General features: G+C 56.4%; 1 protein-coding gene across 1 annotated transcript; it reads left to right on the forward strand.

Moving 5' to 3' along the window:
* Positions 1-2,398: 2,398 nt before the first annotated feature.
* ECM1 (extracellular matrix protein 1) lies at positions 2,399-8,418 on the forward strand. Its single transcript, XM_088137106.1, has 6 exons — positions 2,399-2,557; positions 4,133-4,249; positions 4,785-5,116; positions 6,128-6,348; positions 7,031-7,118; positions 7,355-8,418. The coding sequence occupies exons 1-6, from the start codon at positions 2,473-2,475 to the stop codon at positions 7,532-7,534; spliced, it is 1,023 nt and encodes a 340-aa protein (XP_087993232.1). The 5' UTR covers positions 2,399-2,472; the 3' UTR covers positions 7,535-8,418.
* The last annotated feature ends 5,171 nt before the right edge of the window (positions 8,419-13,589 follow it).

The following is a 13,589-nucleotide window of genomic DNA, read 5'->3' on the forward strand; positions in this document are numbered from 1 at the left end:
CTGGATTAAGTAAAACGATTCCCAAAAAGCGAGCAACTCCTTTCCTGAAAGGCTGATTTTAATCTCCCGTTTATAAGTCAGCAGCAGCAGAAGCCGGGGGGGGGGGGAGGGGGAAAGGTGTGGGGGGAACCTGACTGCTTCCAAGCAATTCCACTGACAGTTACTTTTTAGGGTTTTTTTTTTAATTTCCCAGAGAAGGGTGGCTCCTGCTGGGGTCCTCGGTGGTTCTGTTCCTCTCGGAGGAAAACCATGCCCTTCGGTCTTTTATAAAACCGCAAGTTGGTGAATGGAGAGCAAAGGCCAAAATAGCACAAAGGGGAAACAGGTTCATGCTCAGGAATCTAGTTTAAACTCCTAATAAAGTGTAGGGAGGACGTTGTAGCATTCTGCGCAGGAAAGATAAAATTGCCTCTTCGGTCTTCCAGGCATTTCTTCCGTCCTTCCAAAACTATTGTATTTGGAGAGAAAGGAGGGTCCAAGTAGAATCACTTGGAGTGACAGCCAGGTTTTGTGCAAAATGTTCTTTCTGCCTGAGCAGGGCTGTTCTGTTTCTCTCTTGGCAGAACTAGGATTCGGCATCTGCTTGAGGGCCCAGCTCATCTTCCCCGCTGCAAAAATACGTCACTGTGTTTTGCTGTCAGTCTGATCCCTGTTGGAAGCACTTTGGCCCGGAGTTGGGGCTGTGAAGTTTGGGGGGGGGGGGGCTGGCTAAGCTATGCAAAGGGCTCCCTCCCTCCCACTGTGTACTTCGGAATTATGGGTCATTTAGGGGGCTCTGGAAGTCAGCTTCCCCAGAGGTAGCTGTGGGATCAGCTCAGTCCAGCCCTTCTGACTTTGTGGCCACCAGAGTCCCTTGCAGGAGATCTCCCACATGGGAGATCTCCCAGCAAAGGGCCACTGGTGGCAGATCAGGGATCCGGGGGGGGGATGAAACTCATAAAGTTGAGTGAGTGACCATGGTTCGAGCTGAAAGGAGGTGGGAGCAGGGGACAGCGTTTCAAAACTAAAAAAGCTGGAGAAGCCCATAACCCCATTTTTTCTCCCTGGAATTTTTCAGCCTGGCACACTATTTCTAAAAACACTGCCAAGAAAATGGCAAGCTTTTTTCCGGGCCGTTACCAGGAGGCAAGACCGACTTGAGGGCACAAAAGGTTGATGGGTATGGTTGGCACTCAGAAGGAATTATTACTCAAGATCCCCCCTCCCCAGAAAAAAACAACCCATTCCACGATGTCAACTATCTGAATGTGTCTGTTCTATTTCTACTGATCTATTTATTGACCATGGAAAACGCAAGCTGGGCTATGTAGCCCGTTGGGTTCTGCACCCAGTTTTCTGCCCCCTTAGCTAGAGAGGGTGTGCTTATTTCCACCATGCAGGGAACATTTGAGTCTGGCTCTTGCCCACAGGGATGAAGACCTGCCAGTTACAGTTCACCTGCCTGAAAACTGGTATCAGGTTGGAATGATAATATTCTGCTGGGAGGCCCCAGAAGCCAGGGCAGTGGGAAGGCAAAACAGGGGTCTTCCAAGCACCACCGCTGGGGGAGTTCCCCCTCAATTTACAAGCCCCATCAGGAGACACAGTGCCCCTTCTCCTCTGTGGACCAGCTCCAGCCCGGTGCCAGCTCTTCCTGCCTGCTTTGATCTGGGCAAACAGTCCTCCGCCCGCCCGGGTTGGGGTGTTCAGTTCTTATCTGGCTCCCAGTTCTGCCGGGTCCAGATTACTGGCCTCCAGCGATAGCCCAAATCTCCTCTCTGCAGGTGGGGGCGGAGGAGCTGCTCCAGATGTCCAGCCCCGGCAGAGACGGGTCTCCGTCTGACGCCTAAATCTGAATCTGAATCTCTCCTTCCAAACAGGCAGGCGTGCATTTTAAAAGACCCCCACGCTGCCTGCGCTCAGAACAGGCCTCAGAGCTATTGGGGTGGGGTGGGGTGGGGTGGGGGGAGAGCAAGGAAGGCCGAGGCATTTTCGACCACACACACACACAGACACACACAGGCGCGCACGCACGGCTCCCAAGAGGCTTCCATGCGGAAGCAAAGGGGCGAGATGAATTGGGGGGGGGCTCTATCCAACCCCGGAAGCCCGGGCTTGCTCGCCCCGGCTTTGCTCGGCGAACCGGCTGGCCTCCCCGCGCTCTCTGCCCCCGTCCCCCATTAAGACATCCCCCGCGGCGATTTCACAACGAACTCTTGATGTTTTTCTCCCGACGCTTCTTCTTTTTTATCGCCTCGTCAGCTGATTCTGGGATGCGCAGATATGGGGGGGAGGGGGGAGGGGAGGGGGCCGCCGCGGCCCTTCCACCGATGCTCTCCGATGCACCGTCCTGCCGGGAGGCGGGGATGCTGCGGGGCGGCCCTGCCTTCCGCGGGGGGCGGTGCCTCCGGCGGGCGCCCGCGTATAAAGGAGCCGGAGCCCGCGGCGGAGGCAGTCCGGTCCCCGAGGAGACCCGCGGGAGCGACTATCAGCATGGCCCTCTGGTTCTGGCTCAGCTGCTGCTGCCTGGCCGCCTGGCCGGCCCCGGGGCGCTCGGCCACCGCGGCGGAGCTGCCAGGTAGGTGCTCCGGAGGCGGCGAGAGGGATGCCCGGGAGGGCGGGGGAGGCCGGCGCCCCTCTCCCGGCCGGGGCGCCCCGCCTGCCCTCCGCGGCCCCCCACCTGGCGAGCAACCGCGGGGCGGAGGGCCGGAGGGGCCCCCAGCGCCGCTCGCGCTTCCGCGGGGCGCTCTGGCTGCCCAGCCCAGCCCCGCCTAGCGGAGCGGGCTCTGCCGCGGGGCATCCCACCGCGCCCTCCTCTTCTGGCCCGGCCGCTCCGCTCTGCCTTCTGCAGGGGCTGTAGCCGCTGGGGGCGGGCGAAGGGCCCCAGGCCCAGCGCCGCCCCCGCCGCCCCCCTCCCCGAGAGATCCGGCGCGCGGTGGGGCTGAAAACAGCTGGTTTCCGCGTCCGGCTTTCTCGGGCCTTTCGTCGGCGCCGCTGCTGCTGCTGTTGAGCGCGCCGGCCTGAACGCCGCTGGGCTGAGGGAGCCCTTCCAAAGCACAACGCCCCATCTGGGCGCTGAGCTCCGCTTTAATCAGGACAGCGCGCTGCTCTTGCGCCCCTGTTTCCCCCGCTTGCACGTGCCCTTTGGCGCTGGAGCCTGAAGCCAAGCTGCTCGGCAAGGCTGAAGCGGCCTGACGGTCGTTCCTCCCCCACGGAAACGAGCCTGGCTTCAGCAGGTCAAGGACTCACTCACTCGGCTGCAGGTGCGGAAAACAGGCAGCTGTGGAGGAGGAACAGCCGGAACGGGGCCTTCGCTGGGGTGCAAGGGAAGTTGCCAAGGGCCACGGACCTCAGCGGTGGCGGATCAGGGGTTCCTCCATGGTTATCCTCCAGAGAGAGGGAGCGCTGGAGGATCCCAGTTGTTGGGCACAATTTGCTATGGAGTGGCTGGTGGGTCTGCCCAGACACAAAAGAGTCAAGGCTGAGAAAGAAAGATGGATGAATGGATGGATGATAGGCTGTGAGTGCTCCAGGGCCTCACCCACAGAGTGGCAGCCAGGGTGCCAGTCCTGTGAGCTAAGGAGTGCCCACAGAGGGATGAAATGAGCACGTCAGGAACCAGCCTCGCTCTTCCTGCTGGTCTTGGTTGGCCGCAGAAGCCAACTAAGGGGCAGTGAATTGGGGCCGGGGAAAAGAGTTCCCACTTGGGTCCCTGGAGCCCCGAAACAGGGCCAGCCCTGCCAGGAGGCCAGGCCAGGAACCAGAAACCGATTGAGCTTGTTGTGATTTTTGGCTGATGCTCAGTGTAATTCCTCAGAAACCAAATTATGAGTCACCCTCCAGTGTGTAAATTAGGTTTTGCAGCAGAGTCAGTTTACTTCCTCCTAAATATCTCAGCACCTTGTTTTGGGAGGGCAGGACTGAATTGGCAGAGGGGAGACTGTGCAGGTGAACCCGTAACTCTTTCCCATGTCTGTCTCCCCGGCCTGGCGCTCTCCACACGTCCCATCGTCCATAACTCAGCGTTGAGGGTGGCTGCTTATGGTCCCCTCGGTAACTGGTAAACCCCAATTAAACAAACCAGGGCTTAACATGAGAGGTGCGTTTCTGGGCCTGATCCATCATTACCCTCCTCTTGCTTCCGCTTTTCCAGAAGACGGAGAACAGCTGCCACAACCCTTTCCAGGCGATTTTTCCCAACATGACATTGTTCCAGATGCGATTTCACAGGAGTTCCTGCTCCAGAAGATCCGTGAAAGTCTACAAGAAGGTGAGGCTGAGAAGAGGGGGCATTTTAGGGTTAGATGATAGACCCAAACCCATCTAGAGGTGTCTCACACACACACACACACACACACACCCTCACACTCATCTTTTGGACGTAAGCGCAGAGTCCTCAAGGTTCGCCAGTTCTGCTGCCAGGGGACTGCTGCCATGTGAGGAGCAAAGGGCCTCATTCTGGATGGGAAGCAAAATTCAAACTAGCTGGGGAAACTCTGCCCCCTGGTAGAGATGCCAGAGCCCTGAAAGGTCTGTGAGGAAAGGCACCCCAGATGCCAGCCCCCCCCCCCGCCAAAGGAACTGAGCAGGAAAAGCAAAGAAGCGTTTAGTCCTGGGGGTCGAGGCGAGCATTCTCACGTGTAGCCGTGGCTGCAGTCACCAAGCAGCTGGTAAGATCTGCGTTCTGTCGCCTGAACCCAGCCAGGCTGTCTTAGATTCCAGGGTTGGTCGCTCTGTGTCACGCAGGAATAAGAGAGAGGCTGGGGGCGCCCCCTTTTTACTACCTGCCCCTTCTCCTTGTTTAGAGGACCGGTCCCCCATACTGATCCACGGGGAGCCCCAGCCGTTTCCCCTCCAGCCCAGAGGGAGAAGGCCTTCTTGCAGCGGAGTTGGGTGCACCCGGAAGCCCCCCCTCTACAAGCTGGAAGACTTCCCGCCCGCCCGCCCCTCCCTCGGCAACATGGGCCACCTCTGCTCGGCGGAGCGGAAGAAGCCCTCCTACGGGCCCTGGAACCTGCCCCAGACGAGCTTCAGCCACCTCTCCCGCCAGGGGGAGGCCCTGAGTGAGCTGGAGACCCGGTTCACCCGCTGCTGCCAGCTGGCCGAGGGCGAGAGGCTGCCCTGCTGCACCAACGCGGTGAGTGGGCTCCTGTGCTAGGGGGGGTGTTGGGGGGTCCCGCGTCGGTTCTGCAGCAGCGCTCTGCAAGAGGCGCCCTTCAACCAGGCCAGACTAAACCCTGCAGCCTCGAAGCTCTTCTTCTGCAATGCTCTTTGGCCCCCTGGCCTGGCGAAGCGTTCTGGAAGACCCCAAAGCTGGCCCTTGTATGCCCGTCTTCCTTGGTCTCATTGCCACCGGGGTGCAGGTCCTGCGGTCTGAAGCACGTGGCTGGGGGCCTTCTGGCCACTCTTGACCAGGTGTTTAAGCAACTTTAAACATTGCTCTTGACATCCAAAGAATGTCATGAAAAAAAAATTTTTTTAAAGCAAAAAGAAGTTATTCAGGTATCGCACGTCCAAGTTCTCCGTCCTGGAAGGAAGCAGGGTTTTGTCCAAAGCACCGAATCCTTTCTTTCCCTCAGAACAAACTATCTGGGGATCATGACGGTTCTGCAGCGTCAGCAGGGGGAATCCCCTCCCTCCCAAAATAATTTTTAAAAAGCGGCTGGCTGGGCTGCACTTGCTGCTCCCCCCCAGAGGGCCAGACCCCCCTTGCCATCTCACCTGGAAGACAGCGCCGAGTGGGCTGCTGTGGATCTCGGTGACGCAAGGCAAAATGTGGCAACTTTGCCAGGTTGGGTCTGTGGCATGGAGCCCAGACACGCCCTTATCTGTCCGCAGAACATCTAATTAAAAAACACCAGATCCTTTCCAGGGCTTGGGGTTTACTGTGGGCTGTGAAACCTGCTGGTTTTCGGTTCTCGCTGTCTTGTGGTGGGGAACCTTTCACAGACTCTTGCTAGTCCCCGTTCCCATTTCTCCCCTTGGGGGGGGCGGCGGGGAAGTCCCAGACACCGTCTTCTAATGCAGTTCCTTCTGGTCCTCGTCCCCCCACACCCTGCCCCTTTGCGTAGGGCAGTGAGTGAGTCTCTCCTTCCCTCCTCTTGTGGGTAACTCCTTTTCCTCCTTTGTCCCCCCCCCCATTCTCCAGTGGGAAGGCGGCCTGGTCCGGTTCTGCAAGCAGGAGTACTCGACCAAGACCCTCCCCTTCCACTGCTGCCGAGAGGCCTCCAAACAGGCGCGCCTCACCTGCTTCGCCAGCCAAGCCCCTTTCCCCACTTATGAAAAAGAGGGGGCATTGCTCAACCTGGCCCAGCTCACCCCCCTGCTCCTGGACTCCCTTTGCAGCCAAGCCTCACAAGATAGCAAGCAGTGAGTATTCATTTCCCTGCCAACCCCATCGCTTTGCTGGGCGCGCTGGAGTCAAACCGGGGTCTGTTCGCCCGCTGGCTGGGAGGCTGCAGGCGGGACGTTCTCTTTCTCCTCTGGAGTCTGAGCACTTGGGAAGCCCTTCTCGGAACCTCTTCCTCTCCCCGTGGGCTGGACCGCAGATCCCATTCTCCTGGGAGGGATGGGGGTGGTAGTCCAAGACATTGGGAGGCATCATGCTCTTTAGGCCAGCCGGTTAGGGTGTGAATAGAGGAAGGCGTAGGACGTTTGTAGGCTGGCTGGCTTTCAGGAAAACTCCAAATCGGAGCACGCGATGCTAATTTATTGCGTGTGTTTGATGTCTTGGTATAAATTACTCAAGGCAGCAATTAAAGGCTTAAATCCAGGGGCTCAGATTCGCTGGCTTGCTGCGCCCTCTTGTGGCTGAAACGTGAAGTCCGCCCCACTCATGCAGCTTCCGAACAGTTTTGTACAGCCCCGAGCACTTAACAGGAAATAAGGCAGGGCGCCCGATCTCCAAACACGGTCTGAGAGATCCGCGTGGCTTAAAGACACCCACCCCTGTGCAGGCTTCCCTTCCCCCCTTGCTTTTCAAAGCCACGGGTGGGAGAGTCGCGCAAACGGTCCTAGCAAACTCTAACAAGGGATCTTGTGCTGCCCACAGGAGGCCCAACCCGGCTTTGGTCCAGAACATCACGGACACCTGTTGCAAACTGCAGGAGGGCGAACGGACTGCCTGCGCTGAGGAAGTGGTGAGTGATCGATCTGGGGTACCAGATCCTCGCCTCTGAGGGACGTGTGGGCTCCCCAGGCCTTCTTTTCGACCCCAAGGGGGCTAGACCGGAGCCGTTGAGGGGGACCGGAGGCGGTCAAGCCAGCGACCATGGAAACGATGGTGCAGCAGCCGGTCCCAAAGGGCTGTGGGTGGCGGACCCCGATCGGGCTCTCCTTTGCCTCCCCAACCCAGGCCTTTCTTCTTCTCCCCCAGAAATCGCAGTTTATTGCCGCGTTCTGCAGTTCCCAAAGGCGCACCTGGAAGGACCCCCAGAAGTGCTGCTCCCACAAGGACGAGGCCGCCCGCCGCGAGTGCTTCGACCGCAGCTACCTGGGGCACATCTCCCTCCTCAGCAGCGAGCAGGCCCCTCTCCCCACCGAGGCGACCCCCTGAATCCCAGGGGGCTGACTCCTGCCCTGCTCAGAGCCCCCCGCCCGCCCTGTCCCTGCCACTCCTTCCCTCCGGCTGGTTCAGCTCTGCGCTTGGGGAGGGGGTGAGCTGCTCTTTCGGCCTTTAGGTTGTCGGATCTCCTCGCCACCCAAAATCCGGGGGTGGGACCAGAAACCTTCTCTATGCACTGACCTCATGATCAGAGGGGCCTCCCTCAGCCCTTGCTTGAATGCACTTTATCTCCTCGATGGAAGCCGCAGGCCGGCCAAAGCCGAGCCTGTGAAGATTTGGGAGCTCCTCCTTGGCTTTGCTGTCGGGGGGCATTTGTTGGAACCACGGGAGAAAGGGGAAAGGGGCCTTGCTGGCACCCCACGCGCCTCCCCCGGCTTGGCCAACTGGCACAGGGGACGTGGCCCCCTCCCAGCTGGGCAGCTCCAGATCCTGGAACCTCTCTGGGTCCGCAATGATCCCTGGGGCAGGATCAGCCTTGCCATGCCATGCCGTGCCAGCTCCATCTGAAGTGATTGGCCTGGTCTTCAGGAGCCTGAATGGGGGGGCAGCTCGGCTCTTTGAAGAGCTGCAGAGGGACAGGAATCGAACCCCTGGTGAGCTGGAGAAAGGAACTGATTTCCGCTGCGCTTCCAAACTGCAGCCCCCTCCCCGCAGTGCCCGTTTGTCTCCCGGACAAAGAAGGGCGTAGCAGTAACCAATATTTACCTGCGACACCTGCCAGCCACAAAGGTGGGTGGTGATGGTGGCCGGTTGGCATCTTGCCCTGCCCAGTTGCATTTCTGCATCGTGATCTTTGCTTGTAACCAATGCATTTTTCGTATTGTAATGAAGTGATGTGCCGGGGCAAAGGGTCCAATAAACCACTTTTTGGAAAAGCCGCGTGCCTTTGTCTGTCCGCTCGCTCTTCCTGCTGCCTCAGTGGCCCACCCCAAGCCCCGTGTGGCAGACTCGAACCCCCCCGAGAAAGAGAAGCAGGGATTGCGTGAGAGAGCGCGGCCTCGTCCTTGGCACGGCTGATGGGAGCCCAAAGACGGGTCAGGGGGCGGATGACGGGCCGGGTTATGGTGGCAGCTTTGGATCAGCAGGGCCCGTATTGAGGGTGGGGGAATTCCTGTGGACCTTGAGGCGATCACAAGATTGAGTCTGGGCCTTGCGTTGGTGAGCTCACACTTGGCCTGCTGTTCTCTGGGGGCGTCATTTGTTTTCCTCCGAGGGCCGGCTGGCTGCTGGAGCTTGGTTTGGGAATGGCGGGGCAGCGGCATGGATGGAGGCGCAACATCTCACGCGGCGGTGGCGGCGGCGAAGCTGGCAGCCGCCCTCTTTAAAGCAAACACCCCTGGGGCAGAGCCTCGCCGGGCAACGTCCCAAACAAGCGGCGGTCTGGGGGCCCTTCTCTCCCCCTGCCCTGCAAAGTGCGCTGGGGAGAGGAAGCAGGTTGGGGTCCAAGACCCAGACTGAGATCCCAGGGAAAGGGATGCGGGGGGGGGGGCTCAGGGTCCTCTCTGATTTGGCTGAAAGAGAGAGCGCGCTCTGAACAGAGTCCTTTTTCAAACAAAAAGTAAAGATGGGGATTAAGATTCCCCATCCATCATCCTCTGAGCATAACCGGGCAGCCCAGTTTTCGCACCCATGCTGATTCCCAGCAAGGAACAGCCTTGCTCCCTCCAGGAGTCGGTTTTTTTGGACTGAGAAGAGGTGGGTGGCCCCACGCCGAGAGCTGGGGCTGCTTTGGGGGCCCCTGGCTCCCCCTTCCTGGCTCCCGGTGCTGCAAATTTTCCTCCATCGTTCGGGCTGGGATGGAGGCCCCCAGTCGGGTCTTCCTCCAGTGAGAAGGGGCTCCATTCAATTCTGCGTTGTGGAGAGCGCAGACCTGAGCCCCAGTGGGCACGCACAGCTTCCCGTGGGGACCCCCCCCAATCCGGCTCTTAAAAAGCGTGTGTCAGTGAGGAGTTCAAGCGCCATCGTTGACAGGGAGGCCCGGCTGCCTCCTCATCTGTGTTCCTTGGCAGTCCCCTTTCCTGGAGAAGCTGCTTGGAAGCCGCTCAAACTGGGCCTCTAGTTTTTATGTATTTTTCCAGGAACGCTCTTTCAAACTGGGGGGAAAACTAGCACAGCTTCTCAGAGAGGCTCGGGCTGGCCGGCACCTTCCCCTCGGCGTCCTGGGCCAGATGGTCATCAGGCTTCAGCCCTTTGAGCCAGAGAGGGTCTCTGCTTGGCCGCTGCAGGGCAAGACCCTCGAAAGGGTGACTTTTGAACCCCCCCCCCAACGTGGGGAACAACATCCTGGTCCTCAGAGCATGGGAAATTAGAGTTATCTACAGGCTAAGCCAACTCTGTGTGGACTGAAGATATTGGCAGAAAAAAATATGGTTTTTGGTATTCCATGTGTTTTCCATCCTCCCCGAACCGTAAAAGTGCCTCTGACCATGTGCGTGGGTCCCCGACGTGCGGGCTTGGAGGCATCTGCCTCGCCAAGGCCTGCTGGGGAAACCCGGCTTGTGCCCCACCTTCTTAACTGCCTAAACGGAAGGATTGCTTCATCTTCACTGCGCAGGCCCCTTTTTCGTGGACAGAGTTGTACGAAGTTTTGTTTTATTGGCAAAGCAAGAGCCCCACCCATGGAAAACATCCCCTGGACCTTTTTGCTGCTTTCCCCAGTCCCTTTTCTGCCGCTCGGAGGGTCCGGCACCCGTCCTGGGGGGCAGGAGCCCCCTCTGCTTTCCCCCTCCCTCTGTAGGGCCTGCTGGCGGCACTCTGCCCTGCGCGGGAGAGGCGGGGGCCAGGCCCCGTCCCCCACACCAAGCCTGCAAAGGGCTGACGCGACACCCCGGAGCAGGGCAGGCAGAGCTGGCTGGGCCGGGGGGAAGGAAAGCGGGGCGCGGAGGGCGGGGTTTGAGGGTCCCGAGGCAGCCCACCCCACCAGCAGGAAACTCCGAAGCCACGTGGCCGTCGCTCCCTTCTGCGCGGAGCTGAATGCCAGCCCGGGGAGAGGTCAGAAAGCTGCTTTCCCCCCAACCTTTCCCTTTTCCCTCTGGATTGCAAAGCCGGGCCCTTCTCTGGCCTGAATTCTGCAGAGGGGGAAAAGGGCCCACCCCGCCGAGCTTCGCGTTTAAGCCAACACCTTGCCCCAAAGGTCTTCTGAGCAGACCCCTATTTTTCCTTCAAACAGGCCCCCACGCCTGGGTTCCATTAAAGTTATCCTTGAGATTCCCGCTGATCCTGCTCGGTCAGCTTTCTGGGTGCCCTATGTTTACGTTTCATCCAGCAGCAAAGGTTTTGGAAGGGGTTTTTCCTACCCTAGGATTGCCCCCCATTCCTCGATGGCTGTAGAGGTCGTAGCTCTTCCTCGTTCCCTTGCAACACAGAGGACTAGAAACTTGCTCCTCCTTTTAAAGCCTAAGCTGAAAATGGAGCCAACCGCTTCCCGTCTCCAGGATGCGCGGGACAGTGAGGAAATTCGGCTGCAAAGTACAAGCATTTGGTGGCAAACAGCTGATAAGCTTCGAAGGAATAATCTCTGGAAGATTTAAATATTCATCCTTGCAATATTATAAATCAAGCAGTGCAGGGTAACAGTTCTGCGAGACAAGATGAGGCATCACAAAATATATTAATTGATGTTGTGATAGTCTATTTTAAGGAGCCAGACTCAGCAAGTTAAAAATAGTAGGGTTACTTTCCCCCCCCCCCGTTTGTTCTGATAGATGGCAAATTGACAGTGAATTTCTTTTTTTAAGGCTTCTGAGCAGACACCGAAAGGGACAGGCAGAATCTAATTTGTCATTTTGATTTAGCTGGGAAATGTAATTTTCGCATCGCACATAAAAGACAGATGAAACAGAGCTTTAAAATGAGGTGGGTAGAGTTCCAGGAACGAAGAGGGATTTTAAAAATACGGGAAGTTGGAGGGTGCAAGTCTTCCTGGGTTAAAAATACGGCCATGTGGGTATGCACGGGAATGAAAATTAGCCCTATTCGTTGTGGACAGTCATAACCTCCAATTTATTTAAATGGCGTGTTTTCATCTTATTAAGCTGGAGAGGACGCCAGCCTTGCTTGAAGCCTGTGTTTCTAAACCCGCGGACCGAGTCCGAATGTGGCTTCCTTTCAGGGGGCTGGAAATTTGAGCTTTACCATTCTGGGCCCCCTTGCTCAGTTCAGCCACTGGGCTTCTGTAGCTGTACCATGTGGTACAGTCAGAGCTGCACCGACTTCAAATGTGAGGGAGGGTGGTGGAATCAGGGGAAAAAAATTTTTTTGCCTGCCCCCTCCCTTCCTTAGCCAAGATTTGGAGAGCAAACCCCTCTTCCCTCTGCCCCCTTGCACAGAGGGAGCATCCACCCCCCACCCCTCCCTCCTTAGCAAAGCGAAGGGCCTGGAACCGCATCTCTGCCGGGCTTGGCTTTAGAAGTGCAACATTCGCTTGCACGAATTTTTTCCATTTTAGGCTGGCCCCACGGCGGTCTCTGCCAGGTCATGATGGAAAGGTGAAGGGGGGGGGTGCTTTTTCCAAGCGAGCTGCTAATCTCCCCACCCCACCCCAGTTCTGGCTGCCAAAGAAACAGAGGTCGTGCAATGCTTGTTCTGTGTGCGTGTGTGTTGGTGGTGGTGACTTTCGAAGTGGCCGTTCGGTTTTTTATTTGAAGTCGAGTAAGTGTAACGTCCTCTTTAACGCTCAGAGAAGCTTATCTGGTGGGTTACAGTGGAATTGCCTGAACTGGCTTGCTCTGGTTCTGGAGAAGCCATGGCTTGTTTAAACCTAGACAAGAGGAAACTGCCTGTTTGGCAGAGGGACGGCCAGACGGAGGACGGAGCTTTGCATGCCGAACTCAGCACTCCAGCAAGGAAAATCCAACTGCAACCAACAGAACACGAAAGCATTAAAATTAGCACACCCCAGGAAGTATTTGCAGTCACAAACATTTGCAGAATAAAACATACCCTAAACTATAATGCTGGGATCGCTGTCGGGTTTCTTCTGCTATTCAGATGCATTTTATTTATTTTTCAGTTTGGGTTGCTAGACCTCAAGGGTGCAGAAGGAAAGAGGAAGAGTCCAGCTGGGGACCCAGGAGTTTGCTCTTTTCCAGGCTTTTAAAGGAGGATCCACGGCGTAAAGGGAGCGCCCTGCATCTGTGAATTCCCTCCGTGTTGGCGGTGGGCTGTTGCCTCTCTAACAGCCAGCTGATTCGAGGGGATAAAAATACTAAAAAGACGCTAAACAAATAACTGAAGTAATTTAAACCAGCCAGAAAGAGGCAATTTCCAATTTGACAAGCCTTCTGGAACAATGGCACCCCGTCCCCGCGACTGGTCTGTTAAATCAAAGGTTTCATTTCTACCAAATGTAAATATTAGATCTAATAAATCTGTAGCTGTCCACGGAAGGAAGCAGGATTAAACAGATGGTTGATTTCATCTGGCAACCAGGAACGCACTTCTGTTTTTTATTTTCTTGAACTGCTAACCAAAGCGATTCTGCCACGACGAGAAGCTGGAGTTAAAAACTGAAAAAACTCTCCAAGTCGTGCTCTTTACACACTGCACCGTCTTGGGGAATAATTGCCCTAGCAATGAAAATTAGGGGAAAAGGGCTGCCTGTTGCCATAAGGGCAAAAACAGTGTTGCAATGCTGAAAACGACACATTTTATTCTTGTTCCACTTTAAGGGGATGTTTTCAAAAAACAGCAGGATTTTCTTCCCTAGCGGGCCGTTGAACAGAAGTGTAACCAAAAACCAGGGAATTTGTGGCCTGAAGAAAGTTTGCAGAAAATAATAACAACAATTATTAGTATTATTATTTAAAAAAACATATTGAGATGAGCTGCCTTCAGCTCATTGCAGACCAAAGGGACATTATTTATTGGAAATTGATTGCTTTTACACTTCATAGGCTCAAATATTTTCCCATGTGGTCCTTCTGGGGAATGCTCGGCCGCTCCGCTTTGTGCCACGCTTAGGTGGCAGAAATGTCTAAATATTCCCAAGAGAGCATTTCCCCCTTAATTAAAGGGTTGAGTTTGCCTTTTTAAAAGCAAATGGAAT

Source organism: Python bivittatus, unplaced genomic scaffold (assembly GCF_059951505.1).
Source record: "Python bivittatus isolate LINGU-HERP-01145 unplaced genomic scaffold, Pbiv_v1 ctg000180_np1212, whole genome shotgun sequence".
Taxonomy (NCBI): Eukaryota; Metazoa; Chordata; class Lepidosauria; order Squamata; family Pythonidae; genus Python; species Python bivittatus.